Source organism: Triticum urartu, chromosome 1A (genome assembly GCF_056163025.1).
Source record: "Triticum urartu cultivar PI428250 chromosome 1A, HENAU_Tu73, whole genome shotgun sequence".
NCBI lineage: Eukaryota > Viridiplantae > Streptophyta > Magnoliopsida > Poales > Poaceae > Triticum > Triticum urartu.
The window spans coordinates 496,836,362-496,858,019 of NC_141873.1; the positions used below are offsets into that span (position 1 = coordinate 496,836,362).

Genomic DNA, 21,658 nt, shown 5'->3' on the forward strand with positions numbered 1-21,658 from the left:
CTAGGTGTTGAAGGAAAATTACACAACAGGCTCACAATCAAAGATAAAGCAGTAAGTTCACTTGATTAATATATGTGTTTGATCTACATTATTACTCGGCAAATGAAAAAATGGCGCATAATAACAAAACAATGATCATATCAATGTTTCGAGCAGCACATAAAACAATTAATCAGGTACATAGCTTCGAGACTAGTACTACATTACAAGGTTAATTAGCAGCCTAGAATGATCATAACATCAGACAACACATATTTTCATTTTGCTATTCCCAGCTCTGTCAGCAACTACGTACTACACCAGAACCTAGGTCACCTATCCATAATTATGGGACATGTAAATACAGATAGATACATATATTAGAATGGCTGTTAATCTATGTCAGGCTCCTCCAAAACAGGGAACCCAAGGCTACTTGGTTAAGATCGCTGTCATGCTCGCTTGGCCCGCCCGTTGTTCCCGAATTTCCTTCGTGCCATTCAATGCCCTTCCTTCTCCACAAGCTTGATAACCTGTTACAGGTATAATACTCCCTCCGTTCCTAAATATTTGCCTTTTTAGAGATTTCAAATGGACTACCACATATGAATGTATATAGACATATTTTAGAGTGTAGGTTCACTCATTTTGCTCCTTATGTAGTCACTTGTTGAAATCTCTAGAAAGACAAATATTTAGGGCACAGAAAGAGTAGCATTCAAAAGCATGTCATTTGAAATCAGGTTATGAACCTATTATTATTAAGAGTGAATTCCACTTTTTACCCCATATTTATACATTTGTGACACTAATTACCCCTTTGAGTGAAAATTCGTCTAGAATACCCCTTTTGAAATCTTTGGACCCTTGTTTTTTGATGCGTGTCCATCAGGTAAGGTGCGAGGTGACGCCCTGTATCCAAAAACATGTGGACGGCCACAAGGAGTGGAACAGATAGACAAGAGAAGTTTGGACAAGATCGCCAATGATGCCCTCCGATCCTTACAGTTTTTTTTACGAATCAATGACGCAACATGCCGATCCTATTGACCATAAACAAACAAAATGTAAAACTAAGGTAAAACCGTGTTAAAAGTCTCCAAAATCTGACATTTCGATAAAAGTTCCGCTAAATAGGGTAATATGTGTCACAAATGTACAACTACAAGGTAAAAAATGGAATTCACTCTATTATTAACTGGGTAAAGTGTTAGGAAACCATCAGCAATTTCTCTTTTTTGAGGGAAAGAATATCAGCATTACAAATACCAACTGGAGCTGCACAACAATATTCTACTTTACTGAATCATATGGCCACAAGACTACAAATGCGGTAAGAGTATGCATGAAGGATGCAACATCAGACCAGATGCACTTGAGAAGAGAGTTCATTTAGAGTATGAAGAGAATGCTTTAAAACTACTCCATAAATTAAACTCAAATAAGCAAAACAATATAAGCAGCATATACAAGTGGCAAGAATGACTAATCAAACAAGTACTTTCTTACCAATTGTTTTATCTTTCCCTTGCCAGGAGGTGGTGGCCTGGACGGAATCTGAGGCGAAACATGTGGTCGCGGATCTTGACGGTGCAAAGAGTGCCGAGGGGCCGATACCTGTGGGCGCGATTCCTGACGGCGCAAAGAGTGACGAGGGGGCGAAACATGTGGCCGCGGATCGTGAAGGTCCAGCGAGTGACGCGAGGGGCGTTGTGCTGCTCGACGAGGCACAACATCAGACGAGCGCGTACACGAAATAGCCTGCTTGATACCTCATAGTTTCTCTTCAAGACGCCTCAATCAGGAGACGTGCTCCTCCTGGGGGAGAAGAGGCCCAGTCTCAACCCGGCGAATAAAAGCAACAACATCCTCCTGAGCCTGTTCGATCCACTCACCTTGAAAGGAATAAACAAAAAGTTATTATATACGTATTCAAGATTTGATGCATGCACGCAATTGAGCGACATGATACTTACAACATGGTGTCTGATCTCCGTAATAGACTCAATTGGGTACATCTCTGACGTGCCATGGGGCTGCATCTGCCAGTAAGATTAATGACCATCGTTCACGGTCATGACAGTCGAAAGATTCTGATTCCATGAAGCAGGAATCGGTACCACCTCGTCGTAATCTTCACCATCTTCTTCATTTGAGTTCTTGAAATCAAGATCCTCCGTCAATTCATCCTCGTCTTCCTCTTTCATTAGGTTCTGCATTTCCGATCCTTCCTCATCCCCATCAGCCTCGCCACTATCAGGATTTCCTATGTTCCGACTACTCTCCCCTGCATCGTAGTCCCCCTCCAACGCGTGACACATAATCCGACTGGCCCTCAAGTTCAGTACCACCCATATGTTCTGACCCGGCTACATCCATCTCATCAATCGGCCGACTGACCTGGCCAGGCTTGTAACCACCGCCGCCTTGTACCAGAGGATCCTCCATGGGGATGGGGAGCACTAAGGTTGGCCACAATGGGAGTAACATCACTAGTAACATCACATTTTTCAAGATAATTTTGTTTATGTGGCACATATTTAATGATGAGAGAAGTGATGATGGTAACTTAGCTAGTTACTGTAACATCACACATACCAAGACAATATGAGTCTATAGGCTAATAAATGAATCATGACATGACACCACACACATGTTACTACCCATTGTGAAGGTAGTAACATAACCTAGTAAAATGTGATGTTACTAGTCTAAATTACTCCCCATTGTGACTAGTCTAAGGCAATGGGGTGAGTCCTCCGGCGTTTGCAGGATTCTAACCAGCTCACCCACTTATGTGTCCTATGATCTATCGGAACCAACTCCCAGAAAAGTTTTGTATGGGATTTCGTCCACACCAACTGAATACTGACGGTGCACACATTGGGATCAAGCGAGAAATTTGTTGTCAACCAGTGTTTCAACTGACTAATGTTCACTTTTTATGGATCGGTCAGTTGCAACTCCACATATGCAAACTCAGTCAGATCAACCCCACTCTCGTTTGATCGGACATTACCAGGACCACAGTACAATTTTGACTGATTCAGACATGTCTCCTGCCATATGTAAAAAATCATATTCCCATCAACCACTAAGTACCACATAATTTTTTATACACTAACTGGAATGTCTACCACATATACATGACTACCACTAAGCAAACAACCGATCAAACGAACTAAAATTTCAGATATATCTCCCGCAATTAAAATTCATATTCCCAGCAACCACTACGTTCCACATAAATTTTTTTATGCTAACCATCGAAATGTCTACCACATATACATGACTAGCACTAAATAAATAACCGATCTAACGAACTGAAAGATCATCATTTATATTATGCACGTTCATTGCAATTAGGAGTATTTCTGCACTAACCGAAATGTGAAGCTCATTAAACCTAAAAAAATGCACTAAACAAAAATGTGAGGTTATACCTTTGACGCGTGCTTCTCCGGCGAGCTCCTCCAATGGCCGCCCCTGCCAAGCTCCACCACGGCCGGGACCAAGCTCCAATGGCTGCCTCCGTGGCCGGTCTCCCTCTTCCACGCGCGGCTACCGGCTTCCCTCCTCTACCCCATTGCGGGATCGGGACGGGTTACTAGCAACCGTTTTCTACCTTCAACTACTGGATTTCATGGTTAAATGGACTGGAATCGGAAGAAATGTGTGAGAAAGATGAAGAAGAGAAAGAGAGGGGCGAGAGAAAGGGAGGCAGGAGGAAGAAGACGCCGGGCGGCCTTATCCCGATCGTTTCGTTGCCCACTACGTACAACGGAACGTAGGCTTCGTTGCCGCGTACAACGACGGTGTGCTAGTTCTGCTATTTCTGATTTTCTGATCTTGTTTTCCGAATTTGTTAAAAAAAATCCAAAAAACAAAAAATTCTGGTTTGGGTGTCCAAGAGTGGGTGGCAGTCTGGCAGACGGCGACAGGGAAACGTCGGCTGGCAGCAGTCGACGTTGGTCCGGCGGCGGCGCTGGCCAAGGTTGCTGACCAACGGTGATGAAGACGGCAAGTTTGGTTGAGGACCGTGCCGTGTATTGATTGACTCCCTTCCCGCCTATTGATTGACGGCCGTGCCGCGTATTGATTGACGATTCCCTTCACGTGTGTTGATTCCCTTCACGAGTATTGATTAATGACCGTGATTGTTTTTTTAACTTCCTAAACTGTTGTTTAGTGGGCGGTCTGGATGCGTCCTTGTTTTTTGGATGGACAAGATGCTCCCAATGTTTGATGGGCAAAGTGAAGAGTAAAGTCTGATTTAAACCCTCTTAAGTTGTAGAGCTTGACGAAAATGAACTTTCACGTTTAAATCCTTGGCTTTGTTCGGTTGCGTGTGAATCTGAGTGGAACGAAAGGGTTTGAGAGGGGTTTCTAAGATAAAATATGAGCCAATCCTCTCCAACTCTCTTGGAGACAGGATTAACCGAACAAAGCCTGAAATGTGTACCCTGACCTCGATGATTCAGGTCGTTTTCAACCTTTAGACGTTCGTTTTTAGGAGGGGAATTGGCGACGTGGCCGGGATAGCTGACTTTGACCAAATTAATAACTGCCATGTCGATCATTAAGAGCACACATGCATGCATCCTGGTTCCGGGATGTTTTTTTTTTTTTTTTGAAACGGAGTGGTTCCTGGATGTATCATGTATGCGTACATGCACGTGGGCAAGGAGCTGGGTGCCGGGAAGCCACGGCGGGCGCGACAGTGGCGCTCTGGTCCGTGACGGGCATTTGCACGACGAACGTGGCGTGGACGGCGGCGCTCAACGCACGGTAAGTGTCGCTCGCTCTTCACGCGGGTATCGTCCATGGTGGCGCTGGCTGCGTTGCCGGCGCTGGGCCTGTGGCTTATTTCATTAAAATATATTGCTCATTGTCTTATACTCCTTTCATTAATGGATTCATTTCTCATCTCACGCCTCCTTTTTATGGCAATAAGAGAACATGTTAGTTTCCACCTCTGCGCCGTTTAACACATCCGAAGAATATACATGAATTTTGAGAGTCCAAATAAAGTCAAAAGCTACAATGGGCCGGACACAGCACTTTGAATATTTCACTCGTGTATACAAATTTGCCAAAAAATTAAGAGTAACATTTCCAATAAAAAATGTACGGTACTCCCTTCGTTTTTTTTAGTCTGCATATAAGATTTGGTCAAAGTCAAACTTTGTAAAATTTGACCAATTTTATAAAAAAAATTAACATCTACAATACTAAAGCTATATGGTAGGAAAGTTTATTTCATGATGTATCTAACAATATTGATTTCATATTGTGAATCTTAATATTTTTTTCTATAAATTAGTCAAAGTTAAGAAAGTTTGACTCTGATCAAATCTTATATGCAGACTAAAAAGAAACGAAGGGAGTAAGTGAGCATATTCCAATAACATACAAGCCTCAGGAGTCAATTGGATATCATGTGTTAAAAGCTAGAAGCGGTCATAGTTTCTCATTTCCAAAGCTCAAAGATGAACCATGCTCTACTTTTTTTTATGATAGTATAGATCAGTTATTCGGACATGGAGTATGTGAGCTCGAGCTCACATGCACCCTTTGCTACAGTAAAATCAAAAAAATATTTTAAAAAATCAAAAAAAATCTGAAACTTTTTGGCAACAAACATTGATGTGTGTTACACATGCGTGCCAATTTTCGTGATGAAATGACATTTATGGAGGCCTCAGCAAAAAAGACAAAATGATGCTCGAAAAAAAACTGTTTTTAAAAGCATTTTGGAACATCGATTTTGTTTTTTTTCACCGAGACCTGCATGAATGTCATTTTGTCATGAAAGGTTGCACGCATGTGAAAAAGACATCAATGTTTGTTGTCAAAAAACTCAGATTTTTTGAAGTTTTTAAATACTTTTTTGATTTTATTGTAACAAAGGATGCATGTGAGCTTGCGCTCACAAGAGCACTCCCGTCAGTTATTCACTTATTCTATTTTCTCAAATGCATCAAGTGCAACAAGTTTTTCTTTACCATCTTTTGCTCCCTCCCCCCTCGACCACCATGTGCACCTCCTCCTCTTCTTCACTATCCCCACATAGCAATGTTTGATGTCAAAGTGCAACCGACACCAACTCCCATTTAATAGTAAAGATGTTTTAGTGTTCTGCCTTTTTTTTGTACTTTAGCTTTGCCTAATGGAGATGCTGTGACTGGTTTGTCAAAAAACTAGTACCTTTGTCCCGGTGTATAAGTCATTCGCCTAGTTCTAGGTTGATAATTTAACTATCTAAATATGTATTATATGTGACAAAAAATTAGAAACTACATCCGTATAGATAATCTAGTGGTATACTTAATAGACATGTAACACATATTTGATTCCTGGAATCAATGACCTAGAACTACGCGAATGACTTAGGCTGGTCACAATGGGGAGGAACTTAGGAGTAACATCACACACTCCAATATAACTTTGCTTATGTGTCACATATTTAATGAAGAGAGAGGTGCTTGTGGTAACTAGCTAAGTTATCGGAACATCACACACTCCAAGAAACAATGAGTCTATAACCTAATAAATACATTGTTGCATGACACTACATAGATGTTCCTACCCACTGTGGAGGTAGTAACATAGTCTAGGGAAGTGTGTAAGTTAGTAGACTATGTTCTTGCCCATTGTGACCAGCCTTATACATCAGGACAGGACAGAGGGAGTAAATATAATTTGCAACTTCAACATGGACTAGCACTACTTAAGGGGTGTTTGGTTTAGAAGTACTAGGACTTTTTCTAGTCCCAGGGACTAATCAAAAAAGAATCTCGAGTCTTTTTCTAGTCTCTGTAGAAGAAGTCCCTCCCGTTTGGTTTCTAGGGACTTTTTCTAGTCTCTGGGACTAAAAAGTCCCTGAACCAAACACCCCCTTAGACAGGATGCCACTACTAGTACACTAACTTAATCAACCTAATCACAGCCGGAAGCATCTCATCAACCCAATAAATCAAGAGATTATCCATCAACCAGTGTAGTAGTAAGCTGGAAGGTTTCCCTAGATGGCCTAGTATTTAAGCTTTGATTATGTAAAGATGCTTTGATGATCTGTCCAACTGACATGATGTCCTGGTGGTGGTGGCCGAGTACTCTATATAGGGGAGAGAGATGCTCTAATGCTCCTCGGTTTGACTTTGTTCAATACAAATTAGCTGCCCCGCTTCCTTCTTCTCGTTAGTTTCCAGATCGCCTCAGCGGCACCCACCAGCAGTAGCTAGCGATGAAGCCCTCTTCGTGGAGCACGGAGAGATGCGCCCGGACATTCTACGTCGCGGTGCTCCTCTCCGTCGCCCTTTGGGCCCTCATATTCTACTCCACCAGCTTGCAATCCCAATCCGGCGATGCTCTCAGCAAGCCGCCGGCCTTCCTCTCGCCCCGCTCTGCCCGTCCGGGCCCGTCGTGCGCCGGCCGGTACGTGTACACGTACGACCTGCCGCCCCGGTTCAACGCCGACCTCGCCCGCGACTGCCGCATGCTCTCGGCGTCCACCGACATGTGCAGGCACGTGGTCAACGACGGGTTCGGCCCGCCGATCACCGACGGCGGCGCGCTCCCCGAGAGCGGAGCCTACGCCACCGACCAATACATGCTGGAGCTGATCTTCCACGCCCGGATGAGGCAGTACGAGTGCCTCACGCCCGACCCCGCCGCCGCCGCCGCGGTCTACGTCCCGTTCTACGCCGAGTTCGACCTGGCGATGCGCATCGACAACAGCGACATGTCGGCGCGGAACGCGCTGCCGCGGGACGTGGCGGACTGGCTGGTGCGGCGGCCCGAGTGGCGCGCCATGGGGGGCCGCGACCACTTCATGCTAGCCAGCCGGCCCACATGGGACCTCCTCTGCGACCCCAACCATGGCGGATATGGCAACTCCCTCATGACCTACCCGGCCATCCGCAACATGACGGTGCTCGCCTTCGAGGCCAGCCCGTGGCAGGGCAACGACTTCGCCGTGCCGTACCCGTCGCACTTCCACCCTTCCTCCGACGCCCAGGTCGCCGCCTGGCAGAGCCGCATGCGCGGGCTGGAGCGCCGGCGGCTATGGTGCTTCGCCGGCGGGTCCCGCCACGAGAGCAGGAAGACCGGGCGCAACCAGATCATCGAGCAGTGCCGCAGGTCGAGCCGCTGCGCCTTGCTCGGCAAAGCAGCGGTGACCAAGAGCCCGGGGGAGTACACCCAGGGGGAGTACTCGCCGAGCCATGCCATGCGGCTGCTGGAGAGCGCCGAGTTCTGCGTACAGCCGCGGGGGGACTCGTACACGCGCAAGTCCATCTTCGACACCATCCTCGCCGGCTGCATCCCGGTCTTTCTCCACCCGATCTCGGCGTACGTCCAGTACACGTGGTACCTGCCCAGGGACTACAGGGCCTACTCGGTGTTCATCCCCCAGCGCGACGTGATCGGCCGGAACGCGAGCATCGAGGAGGTGCTGAGGAAGATACCGCCGGCGAAGGTGGCGCGGATGCGGGAGGAGGTCGTCCGGCTCATACCGTCCGTGATGTACAGGGAGCCGGCGGCAAAGGGGGTGGAGTTCAAGGACGCGTTCGACGTCGCGGTGGAACGGGTCATCGACCGGGTGGCGAAGCGCCGCCGCGCCGCGGCCGAGGGCCGGGAGTGCCGGGACAGCGTCGACGGGTACGATAGCTGGAAGTACGACTTGCTTGAGGATGGCCAGACAGAAATAGGTCCGCACGAGTTTGATCCATTTATGTCCATGTAAACACCTGGAGATTACTTGTCCGCACGGGTTTGATCCATCTGTCTTGAAAATACCCGAAAGTTGAGCTAGAAAGCTACGGAGTATTCCTATATTTTTTCCAGCTAACTCCCAGATCTTTCACTGTTGGGTTGGTGCGTGTACTGTATGTATATGACCTAAGACCTTTCAGCATCGATCAGCTCTCCACACACTTGTGTTATGATCAGTGTTATGGTTATGATCTATAGCACTTGTTCTGTAGATGCAAAAATACTCCGTGACAGTCCAGCGAGTACGTACTGTGCTGACATTATTTTTTATGGACGAGCAACGGCCGGGCTAGCTACCGTCTGAAATTAATTAAGGAGATGATAGCGTGGTAGAATGTGCGAGATCGAGATCGGAACGTGTGAGCCAACCGCAGGGGAAAAGTCAAGAGGGCACTAGCTAGGACGGCAAACATGCAAGTTAGGTAGGAGTATCTATCAGGGACTAGTTTTAGTTTGTTGCAGTCGACAGGGATGGCACAAACATGTTGAAGCTCTGCAGCGATCGAGCATACACTAAACACTCTTATTATATTGGTTTACGAAGGGAGTACATCGTTTTGGGTAACTCCTTGATCACATTGTGTACATGTAGCCAAATTACAGTGTCAATTACAAATGGCTCAATTGGTGACCAATGGCTCAATTACAAATCGGTGCTTGAACTGCTGTAGCTAGAAGATGATCGAAGATCTCAACAATCAATGTTCCTGAGAGAAACAAATGAACCAAAAAGATTGAAGTGTGTATGTGTACATCTGTGGATACATACATTGTACTGGACAACAGTGGCAAATCTATCACGGAAATGAAGGGTAGGCTCAAAGCAACTTCCTAGGATCTAATTAGCAATGCATTACAAATATTGGATGTAAAACACCTTGGTATAAATGGCAAGTATAATATATTTAGTTGAAATAGGATTTTTGAAGGGTAGGCTTCAGCCTATTGAAGCCCCCCTAGTAGAATCGCCATTGCTGGACAGTATGTTCATACTAGTATCTCTATCGATCTAAGGCAGTTGCCAATGGCCTCCGGGAGCACGGCTGGGAAGCGGCCGAGGTCGACGGTGACGTTAATTCTGTCCGTCCATAGCATCTGCCGCATGACCCGAACCCTTTCTCATACGGTGGAGCACCGTCGGGTTGGTGAAGATCTCGTACGTGGTCCCTGGGGTACTTGTCCTTGAGCGAGCTCTCCTCCAAGCCGATCTTTGTGCGCGATCCACTGGAGCCCGCCCCACGGCACCACCTGCACCAGGTCGCCCTGGGTGGCAGGAACATCATGTTCGTCAGCCCGGCGCCATGCACGCCCACCAGCACGTCGGCGGCTGCCCGGCTACCATCGGGTCGAGGAAGACAATGTAAGAGGATGTGTTGGCGTCCAAGCGGATGTCGCCGGTGAAGCCGTCACTAGTAGAAAAAGGGCCTATTGTCCCGGTTCGTAAGGGCCTTTTGTCCCGGTCCCTGAACCGGGACTAAAGGGTCGGTACTAATGCCCTGTCCCTTTAGTCCCGGTTCAATACAGAACCGGGACAGATGGGCCTCCACGTGGCCTGTGCGCGGAGCCCAGGCAGGAGGGCCTTTGGTCCCGGTTGGTGGCACCAACCGGGATCAATAGGCATCCACGCGTCAGCATTTCTGTGGCTGGGGTTTTTGTTTTTTTTGAAAGGGGGGAGGGGTTTGGGGGTTTTGGGGGGTCTGGGGGGTTAATTTAGGTGTTTCATATATTGTGTTAGCTAGCTATAATAAATAGAGAGAAGTGTCCTCTCTTATGTCCGTGCTTGGTCGACGCTACGTACTATACATACGTATAGAGAGGACTAGACACGCTAGCTAGCTAGTAAGCAAACGAAGGAAATAGAAGATCGTCATGAACATATATGCATACAGAGAGAAGTGATATCGACCACCTCTCCTTCTCCGAGAGATTGGTCGAACAACAAGTTCTCGTATATCTATCCGATACTACCGGCTACATATATACAATAATTATCTCTTACAAATATAATCTCCTAACATACGGACTCATGGTCCACATAGTATTCTCCGTCTTCAGCGATCACGTGGTCAAGAAAGAATGCCACCAATTCCTCTTGAATTGCTCGCATGCGAGCTGGTGCTAGGAGTTCATCCCGCTTCCGAAACATCTAATTTGAAGAAGGGGGTCAATACATACATACATATATATATATATATATATGAATGAAACTCAATACAAATGATGGTAATAAAATAAAATTGTGAATGTTGTTATTTACGTACTTCATATTGTTCGTCAGAGTAGCCCCGCTCACAGGTCGTGTGGCGGATGGACTCGCAAACGTAGTATCCACAGAAATCATTCCCTTATTCCTGCCATAACCACTTTACAAGAAATAGAGGTCAATCAAACTGATAAGCAAGAATGCCAAATGGTATTGATGAAACTAGCGCTTGAATCAATAGGAGATGCGCGGAACATGCTACTATAGTACTTACTTTCGGGTGTCTAAATTGCAGCTTCTTCGGGAGTCCTGGAGTTTTTTTGGTGAATTTTTTCCAAACCCTGCCAGACAAAGAAAACAATTACTTGATATATCAGGAAATGAACAAAGTTGCTGATATGGTGGATAATGATCGATTTAACTTACTTCTCGAGCATTTGAGTCATGTCCGCATAGTCCTGGAGATCTTTTCGTCTTGAGTCTAAGACGGTTACTAGTCCCTGCTCAAGCTTAATCTCCAGGAGAATATAGTGGAAACTGCACACGCATGCATAACTCATCAATTACATTACTATAACCTTGACTAATATATAAGGGAAACCGAATACGCACAAGACAGTAACACTCACTTGAAGTTGTAAGGAAAGAGTATTATATCTTTGTTTTCATTTATTACGAACGATCGTAGCAAGTTGGCCTCGGTATCTGCGGCATGAAATTTAACCTCAGTTGCATCTATGAGATATGTGTTAATGAACCCAATATCACCGACTTGTCTTTTCTTCAATTCGGCGATCTTCAATCTGCATAATATAGTGAGGATAATTATAAATACATGCAATGAAAGAGCTGAGCTATATAGAGAGACTTAATGACAGAAGTAGTACTACTTACAGACAGTAGCAGGTGACCGTTGCTTTATCGAGGGCCAATTGATTGAAAAACTGAAAAAACTCCTCAAATGGAACATGCAACAGTTCAATTCCAACGAGGTCATGCTCCTTTTTAACTCTCACATACAAAGTACTCCTCCCCCCAGACTCTCTGCAGATTTTTAAGTACCAATCATGCAATCTTGGCATCATCGTTGATAGAGATCTTTCATCTTTGACGAAAGGTTTCCCGTACTCGTATCTTTGTATCTACACCTCCATGAAATCATAATGTACATCGTCGGGAAGGTAATCGCCAAGATTGCTATAACCGGGCACCATCCTCGGATCATTAGCGACGATGTCGCTAGGAACCTTGAGCGGGGAGCACGATTGCTTCGCTTGTTCGCCGAGCTGGGCAATTTGTTTCCCAGCTCGTCGTTTTTTCAGCCTTTGATCACTGACAGTACTTCCCGACCGCTCCGCTTCGGAAAATTCCTTTCCAATAATGCGCTCATAGTTTCCTTTCGGCGGAGACTTGGGTGGTTTTGTCAGGGCAGCCAGAGTGCGCTTCGCTTTCACCGGATCTACCTTCTCTTCCGGAGGTGGATGTTTCTTTGCTTTCACCCCTTCAAAGAAGTTCCTCACTTCTTCTCGCGCGATCTCGGCGTTCTCCTCCGGGGTCCTCTTATATGGTAACTTCTCTGGAGTCTTCAGAGAAGGACAGAATCTGTATGTCCTCCCGCCTCTGGCTGTACTGCTAGACACCGGCAGAGCAGACGGAGCGGTTGTCTTCTTTACTTGCTTACGAGGCGGAGGAGAAGGACTACGACGCGCTGTAGCAGCTAGAGCGGCGACAGGTCTCTTCCGCCCTTACTGACGAGGCAGAGAAGGAGGAGGCTGACTGCTCGGGCGCGCCGGCGCAGGCGGAGAAGGAGGCGGAGTGCCGCCACGCGCCGGAGAAGGAGCCGGCCGAGTGCCCTGATCGTCACTCGCCGGAGGAGGAGGCGGTGGAGGAGGCGGAGTGCCCTGACTCGCCGGAGGAGGAGGAGGAGGCGGAGGCGTCCAGTTCGGAAGGTTGATGAGCTCCTTCCGCCATAGGCATGGAGTCTTCAGAGCAGAACCCAGCCGAGTCTCCCCTTCACCAGTAGGGTGGTCAAGCTGGAGGTCCTCAAATCCCTCCGTTATTTCATCCACCATCACCCTAGCATATCCTTCTGGAATCGGCCGGCAGTGAAAAGTTGCGCCGGGTTCAGTAGGAAAAACAGAGCCAACAGCCGCCTTGACCTTCATATTAATCCATTGCGTCATAAGGTGGTAATTTTGAGACTCCGTGATAGCATCCACGGGATAGCTGGCAGGAGCCATCAAGACATGCTCCGGCTGAAGCAGCTCGGTGGAAGCCATGCTGCTTCTCCGCTGAGATGGCGGGGTAGCTTCGGGGGAAGCTTCGGCAATTCGTTTGCTGCGATTTGCTTCTCGTTCCTCTATCGCTTGTACCCTTGCTTGCAGCGCCTGCATTTGGGTCTGCTGCACTTTTTTCCTCCTCTCCTGGCATTTGTAACCGCCTGCGTCCGGAAACCCAACCTTCCATGGAATGGAGCCTGGCGTGCCTCGTGTCCGTACAGGGTGCTTAGGATTCCCGAGGGCCATTGTGAGCTCGTCGTTCTCTCTGCCTGGAACGAACGTCCCTTGCTGCGCTGCTTCGATATACTGCTAAAGCTTCTTGACTGGTATGTCCATTTGATCGTTCGTCCAAATGCACTTCCCTGATACAGGGTCCAAGGTTCCGCCAGCCCTGAAGAACCAAGTCCGGCAACGGTCTGGCCAGTTAATTGTCTCTGGTTCGATCCCTTTATCAACCAGATCATTCTCAGTCTTGGCCCACTTAGGCCGGGCTACGAGGTAGCCACCTGACCCCGTGCGATGGTGATGCTTCTGCTTCGCAGCATTTTGCTTGTTTGTCGCTGACATCTTCTTACTCTTTTCCGATGTCTTGTGGGCCACAAATGCGGGCCAGTGATCTCTGATCTTCTCATATCTGCCCTTGAATTCTGGTGTCTCTTTATTTTCGACAAACTTATTCAGCTCTTTCTTCCACCTCCTGAATAGTTCTGTCATCCTCTTAAGACCAAAAGGCTTGATTAATTGCTCTTTAACTGGCTTCTCCGGATCATCCTCTTGCGGTAGGGTGAAATTTGACTTCAGCTCAGTCCAAAGATCATTTTTCTGCATATCATTGACATAAGACACCTTAGGGTCTTCTGTAGCCGGCTTTAACCATTGCTAGATGCTGATCGGGATCTTGTTCCTAACCAAAACCCCGCATTGAGCAACAAATGTGCTCTTTGTCCGGAAGGGTTCAATTGGTTGGCCATCGGGCGCGATTGCTATGATCTCAAACTTTTCATCCGAGCTCAACTTTTTCTTCGGGCCTCGTCTCTTTACCGAAGTTGTGCTCGATCCGGAGGGCTAGAAAAAAGAACAAAGGCTTAATTAATATGTGTACATACCAAAACAATGAATGCATCAATTAGCTAGTCAGCAGAAGCTTAACTAATATATATACCTGGCCGGACTCGGTTCGGTCACCGGAGACGTCACCACGGTCTCCTTCTTGCACCGGCATTGGGTCACTGGAGCCGTCCTCACAGTCTCCTTCTTGCACCGGCATTAGGTCATCGGAGCCATCATAATCATAGCCAGCTGCTTCCAGACCATCGGTGTCGTTGAGAAACAACGAGCAGATGGCATCACTTCCTCGTGCGATTATGTCCCCCAACAACTCTTCTTCTACTTCATCTTGGGCGGTGTCCATAGTTTCTACAAATATTTACAACATGGCAATTATTATTCAAACATGACAGATGGATATATTAGTGGCAAACGTAGAACTAATATTAATTAGTGGCCTCGACGCTGCTTCTCTAGGGTTTGGGGTGGCCTCGACGCTGCTTCTCTAGGGTCTGGGGTGGCCTCGACAACGCTTCAAGGATAAAAAAAGAAGAGGAAGAAGAAAAAACAGAGGAGAAGAAAGAATAGAGGAGTAAGAACTCCTCTATTCTTTCTTCTCCTCTTTTTATTTCTTCTTCTTCCTCTTTTTTTATCGGAAACGAGGGTCGTCAAGGGTCGCCGAGCGGTAGAGAAAACCCTAAATAGCAAGTATCGTGGGTGTGAGATACATGTGGCCGTCGGTGTCGGACACTACATCCACGTCCCACAAGTGACACCGACGATACTTGCTATTTAGGGTTTCCTCTACCGCTCGGCGACCCTCGACGACCCTCGTTCCCGATAAAAAAAAGAGAAAGAAGAAGAAAAAAAAGAGGAGAAGAAAGAATAGAGGAGAGATCTCCTCTATTCTTTCTTCTCCTCTTTTTCTTCTTCTTCCTCTTCTTTTTTATCCTCTTCTTCCTCTCATGTTCGACGACCCTCGACCCCTCGGTGACCCTAGCCCCCCTCTCGACCCTCGACCCCTCGGCGACCCTCGACGACCCTCGTTCCCGATAAAAAAAGAGGAAGAAGAAGAAAAAAGAGAGGAGAAGAAAGAATAGAGGAGAACTCCTCTATTCTTTCTTCTCCTCTTAACTCCTCTATTCTTTTTTCTCCTCTTTTTTTTTCTTCTTCCTCTTCTTTTTTTATCCTCTTCTTCCTCTCATGTTCGAAGACCCTCGACCCCTCGGCGACCGTCGACCCCCTCTCGACCCTCATATATAAAAACTTTTCTTCCTTCTTCTTCCTTCTATTCCTTCTTCCTAAATATATAAAACTTTTTTTAAAATGAAACTAACCTAAAATGTACTAAATCAGAGAACATATATAGATAAAACTTTTCTAATTAAAAATCTAACTTTTGCATATATGTATTTTTAAAACATCATTACAATTGAAAAAATACATACATATATACATACATGAACATACATAAAAAACATATATCTAAAAAATACATATATATATATATATATATATGAAAATCTAAAAACATGTAAAAAAGCATGTATAATTAAAAAAAATTGCACGGCGGCGGCGGGGGCGGCAGACGCGCGGTGCTCATAGAGGCGGCGACACGTCGGGGCAGGGAACGGCCGGCGAGGGCGTGGGTGATGAGGGCGCGTGCGACTGCGACGATGGGCGCGAGCGACGGCCGGCGAGGGCGCGGGCGATGGCGACGACGGGCGCGGGCGACGGCCGGCGAGGGCGCGGGCGACGGCGACGACGGGCACGGGCAACGAGGGCGCGGGCGACGGCGACGACGGGCACGGGAGACGGCCGGCGAGGGCGTGGGCACGGGCGACGGCGACGACGGGCGCGGGAGACGGCCGGCGAGGGCGAGGGCGACGGCGACGACGGGCGCGGGCGACGGCGACGACGACGGCGGGGGCGGCGGGCGGCGTCGGGGCAGCCTGGCGGCGTCGAGGAGGTCGGCGTCGTCGGGGGCAACTGGCAAGGGAAATCTGAAAGTTTCCCAAGTGTAGCTTATATAGCAAAGGCATTGGTCCCGGTTCGTGGCTCAAACCGGGACTGTCCCGGTTGGTGCCACCAACCAGGACCAAATGCCTCTTTTTCAGCAGCCCAAAGGGCGGGAAGCGGCGGCCTTTTGTCCCGGTTGGTGACACCAACCGGGACTAAAGGGGGGCATTGGTCACGGTTTGTGCCACGAACCGGGACCAATGCCCCCTTTAGTCCCGGTTGCTGGCACCAACCGGGACCAAAGGCCTTGTGCTGCCCCGCGCCAAAACTTTAGCCCCACCTCGCTAGCTGAGAAAGCTCGAGAGTGGTTTATAAGCGCTACTGCGCCTTCCCTCCCGAGCTCCTCTCAAATGCAGGCTTTTGGGCCTAACCCTGTGCTGTGTGCCTGTGGGCCTACTGGGCCTCCTGCGGGCCTGAATCCTGGCCCATGGTAGGGTTTCTAGTCGTACTCAGGCCGTGGGGGCCCAGTAGGTGGCACTTTTTTTCTTTCTTGCTTTATTTATTTTATTTTCTTTCTACTTACAACAAAATACTTATTGTTGCTATTTTTTTCTAGTTTTTTTGTTTTGTTTTCTGCATTATTTATTTTCTTTTATTTTTTAATTCTTTTTTGCTTTTAGTTTTACAAAAATTATGAACTTTCTGTTAGTGCCATTAGTTTTCAAATTTGAAAACACTTTTTTTGTTGCTTTATTTATTTTATTTTGTTTCTACTTACAACAAAATACTTATTGTTGCTATTTTTTTCCAGTTTTTTTGTTTTGTTTTCTGCATTATTTATTTTCTTTTGTTTTTTGCTTTATTTTTAAATTCTTTTTTGCTTTTAGTTTTAGAAAAATTATAAACTATCTGTTAGTGCCATTAGTTTTCAAATTTGAAAACACTTTTTTAGTTTTTTTTGTTCTCTTTGTTGCTTTATTTATTTATTTTGTTTCTATTTACAAAAAATACTTATTGTTGCTATTTTTATTTTTTTTCCAGATTTTTTGTTTTATTTCCTGCATTATTTATTTTCTTTTGTTTTTTGCTTTATTATCTATTTCTTTTTGCTTTTAGGTCAGCAAAATTATAAATTTCTGTTAGTGCCATTAGTTTTAGAAAAATTATAAACTTTCTGTTAGTGCCATTAGTTTTCAAATTTGAATAGTTAAAATTTGAATTCTTTGAAATTTGTGTGAATCACAAGTTTGTGATTAACTTTACTAAAAAATGAACATAGATGCACCTATAGAGAAAATTCGACCTAAATTCATAGTTTTCAAGTGAACTCTGAAAAAGTTGGCATAGCATACTCGTGTGTTACAAAGTTGGCATGGTATCATCATAATAGTTGCGGGAGAAAGTCTTCACTTTTTCTTCGCTTGTGTCATTTGCTTATTGCGCCGTAACCATGGATAATCTTCATCGTTTATCAGGATGCTTGTGTCAGCCTTGACATTGAAGGGAGGAATTTCATGAAACTTTTCATAATCTTCAGACATGTCTGTCTTGCCCTCCACTCCCAGGATATCCCTTTTTCCTGAAAGAACTATGTGGCGCTTTGGCTCATCGTATGATGTATTCGCTTCCTTATCTTTTCTTTTTCTCGGTTTGGTAGACATGTCCTTCACATAGATAACATGTGTCACATCATTGGCTAGGACGAACGGTTCGTCAGTGTACCCAAGATTTTTCAGATCCACTGTTGTCATTCCGTACTGTGGGTCTACCTGTACCCCGCCGCCTGACAGATTGACCCATTTGCACTTAAACAAAGGGACCTTAAAATCATGTCCGTAGTCAAGTTCCCATATGTCCATTATGTAACCATAATATGTGTCATTTCCGCTCTCGGTTGCTGCATCAAAGCGGACACCGCTGTTTTGGTTGGTACTCTTTTGATCTTGGGCGATCGTGTAAAATGCATTCTCATTTATCTCGTATCCTTTGTAAGTCAATACAGTCAAAGATGGTCCCCTGGACAACAAGTACAGCTCATCACAAACAGTGTTGTCACCTCTGAGACGTGTTTCCAACCAACTGCTGAAAGTCCTGATGTGTTCACATGTAATCCAGTCGTCGCACTGCTCTGGGTGTTTGGAGCACAGACTGTTCTTGTGTTCATCGACATACAGGGTCACCAAGGTAGAGTTCTGTAGAACTGTGTAGTGTGCTTAAGACCAAGAATATCCGTCCCTACATATTATTGAGTCACTTCCAAGAATGCCTTTTCTAGTCAGTCTCCCCTCATACCGCGATTTAGGGAGACCTATCTTCTTAAGGCCAGGAATGAAGTCAACACAAAACCCGATAACATCCTCTGTTTGATGGCCTATGGAGATGCTTCCTTCTGGCCTAGCGTGGTTACGAACATATTTCTTTAGGACTCCCATGAACATCTCAAAGGGGAACATATTGTGTAGAAATACGGGCCCTAGGATGACAATCTCGTCGACTAGATTAACTAGGACGTGCGTCATGATATTGAAGAAGGATGGTGGGAACACCAGCTCGAAACTGACAAGACATTGCGCCACATCACTCCTTAGCCTTGGTACGATTTCTGGATCGATCACCTTCTGAGAGATTGCATTGAGGAATGCACATAGCTTCACAATGGCTAATAGGACGTTTTCCGATAGAAGCCCCCTCAATGCAACCGGAAGCAGTTGCGTCATAATCACGTGGCAGTCATGAGACTTTAGGTTCTGAAACTTTTTCTCTGGCATATTTATTATTCCCTTTATATTCGACGAGAAGCCAGTCGTGACCTTCATATTAAGCAGGCATTCAAAGAATATTTCTTTCTCTTCTTTCGTAAGAGCGTAGCTGGCAGGACCTTTATACTGCTTCGGAGGCATGTCGTCTTTTTCGTGCAAATGTTGCAGGTCCTCCCGTGCCTCAGGTGTATATTTTGTCTTCCCATACACGCCCAAGAAGCCTAGCAGGTTCACGCAAAGGTTTTTCCTCACGTGCATCACATCGATTGAAGAGCGGACCTCTAGGTCTTTCCAGTAGGGTAGGTCCCAAAATATAGATTTCTTCTTCCACATGGGTGTGTGTCCCTCAGCGTTATTCGGAACAGCTAGTCTGCCGGGACCCTTTCCAAAGATTACGTGTAAATCATTGATCATAGCAAGTACGTGATCACCGGTACGCATGGCGGGCTTCTTCCGGTGATCTACCTCGCCTTTGAAATGCTTGCCTTTCTTTCGACATTGATGGTTGGTCGGAAGAAATCGATGATGGCCCAGGTACACATTCTTCCTGCATTTGTCCAGGTATATACTTTTAGTGTCATCTAAACAGTGCGTGCATGCGTGGTATCCTTTATTTGTCTGTCCTGAAAGGTTACTAAGAGCGGGCCAATCGTTGATGGTCACGAACAGCAACGCCTTTAGGTTAAATTCCTCCTGTCTGTGCTCATCCCACGTACGTACACCATTTCCATTCCACAGTTGTAAAAGTTCTTCAACTAATGGCTTTAGGTACACATCAATGTCGTTGCCGGGTTGCTTAGGGCCTTGGATGAGAACTGGCATCATAATGAACTTCCGCTTCATGCACATCCAAGGAGGAAGGTTATACATACATAGAGTCACGGGCCAGGTGCTGTGATTGCCGCTCTGCTCCCCGAAAGGATTAATGCCATCCGCGCTTAAAGCAAACCATACAATCCTTGGGCCCTTTGCAAACTCATCCCAGTACTTTCTCTCAATTTTTCTCCACTGCGACCCATCAGCGGGTGCTCTCACTTCCCGTCTTTCTTCCGGTCCTCACTGTGCCATCGCATCAACTTGGCATGCTCTTCGTTTCTGAACAGACATTTCAACCGTGGTATTATAGGAGCATACCACATCACCTTCGCAGGAACCCTCTTCCTGGGGGGCTCGCCGTCAACATCACCAGGGTCATCTCGTCAGATCTTATACCGCAATGCACCGCATACCGGGCATGCGTTCAGATCCTTGTATGCACCGCGGTAGAGGATGCAGTCATTAGGGCATGCATGTATCTTCTCCACCTCCAATCCTAGAGGGCATACGACCTTCTTTGCTGCGTATGTACTGTCGGGCAATTCGTTATCCTTTGGAAGCTTCTTCTTCAATATTTTCAGTAGCTTCTCAAATCCTTTGTCAGCCACAACATTCTCTGTCTTCCACTGCAGCAATTCCAGTACGGTACCGAGCTTTGTGTTTCCATCTTCACAATTGGGGTACAACCCTTTTTTGTGATCCTCTAACATGCGATCGAACTTCAGCTTCTCCTTTTGACTTTCACATTGTGTCCTTGCATCGACAATGACCCGGTGGAGATCATCATCATCGGGCACATCGTCTGGTTCCTCTTAATCTTCAGCAGCTTCACCCATTGCAGCATCATTGGGCACATCGTCTGGTTCCTCTTGATCTTCACCAGCTCCCCCTGTTGCAGCATCACCGTATTCAGGGGGCACATAGTTGTCATCGTACTCTTCTTCTTCGCCGTCTTCCATCATAACCCCTATTTCTCCGTGCCGCGTCCAAACATTATAGTGTGGCATGAAACCCTTGTAAAGCAGGTGGGAGTGAAGGATTTTTGGGTTAGAGTAAGACCTCATATTCCCACATTCAGTGCATGGACAACACATAAAACCATTCTGCTTGTTTGCCTCAGCCGCATCGAGAAACTCATGCACGTCCTTAATGTACTCGGAGGTGTGTGTGTCACCGTACATCCATTGCCGGTTCATCTGCGTGCATTATATATAATTAAGTGTCCAAATTAATAGAAGTTCATCATCACATTAAAACCAAAGTGCATACATAGTTCTCATCTAACAACATATAGCTCTCCAGAGCATCTAATTAATTAAACCATACATTGAAACTATGTAAAACATTTCAATGCGAAAACAAATGCGATCATAATCGCAACCAAGGTAACAATTGATCCAACGACATAATGATACCAAGCCTCGGTATGAATGGCATATTTTCTAATCTTTCTAATCTTCAAGCGCATTGCATCCATCTTGATCTTGTGATCATCGACGACATCCGCAACATGCAACTCCAATATCATCTTCTCCTCCTCAATTTTTTTATTTTTTCCTTCAACAAATTGTTTTCTTCTTCAACTAAATTTAACCTCTCGACAATAGGGTCGGTTGGCATTTTCGATTCACATACATCCTACATAAATAAAATCTATGTCACGTTGGTCGGCATAATTTTCATAAACAATAAATGAACCAATAGTTATAAAGATAATATATACCACATCCGAATCATAGACAGGACGAGGGCCGATGGGGGCGGATACCAAAACCATCGCACTATATAAGATGCAATAATAAAAGTAAGAAAATAATACAAGTATCTATGTAAACATACAA

At 46.0% G+C, this 21,658-nt stretch overlaps 1 protein-coding gene and 1 long non-coding RNA gene across 3 annotated transcripts; one reads left to right on the forward strand and one right to left on the reverse strand.

Moving 5' to 3' along the window:
- Positions 1–120: 120 nt before the first annotated feature.
- On the reverse strand, positions 121–3,770 carry LOC147991940 (uncharacterized). Of its 2 annotated transcripts, XR_015607191.1 has the most exons (4): positions 3,423–3,770; positions 1,956–3,038; positions 1,489–1,874; positions 122–1,022 (listed from the first exon to the last, which is right to left on the reverse strand). It is a non-coding gene; the product is annotated as an uncharacterized LOC147991940 (long non-coding RNA). The 2 variants fall into 2 exon arrangements; XR_015607190.1 differs by having other exon boundaries at positions 121–1,874.
- Positions 3,771–6,958: 3,188 nt separating this feature from the next.
- On the forward strand, positions 6,959–8,924 carry LOC147991941 (xyloglucan galactosyltransferase KATAMARI1 homolog). Its single transcript, XM_087526544.1, has one exon. It carries the CDS (start codon positions 7,226–7,228, stop codon positions 8,723–8,725), a length of 1,500 nt encoding a protein of 499 aa, XP_087382670.1. The 5' UTR covers positions 6,959–7,225; the 3' UTR covers positions 8,726–8,924.
- The last annotated feature ends 12,734 nt before the right edge of the window (positions 8,925–21,658 follow it).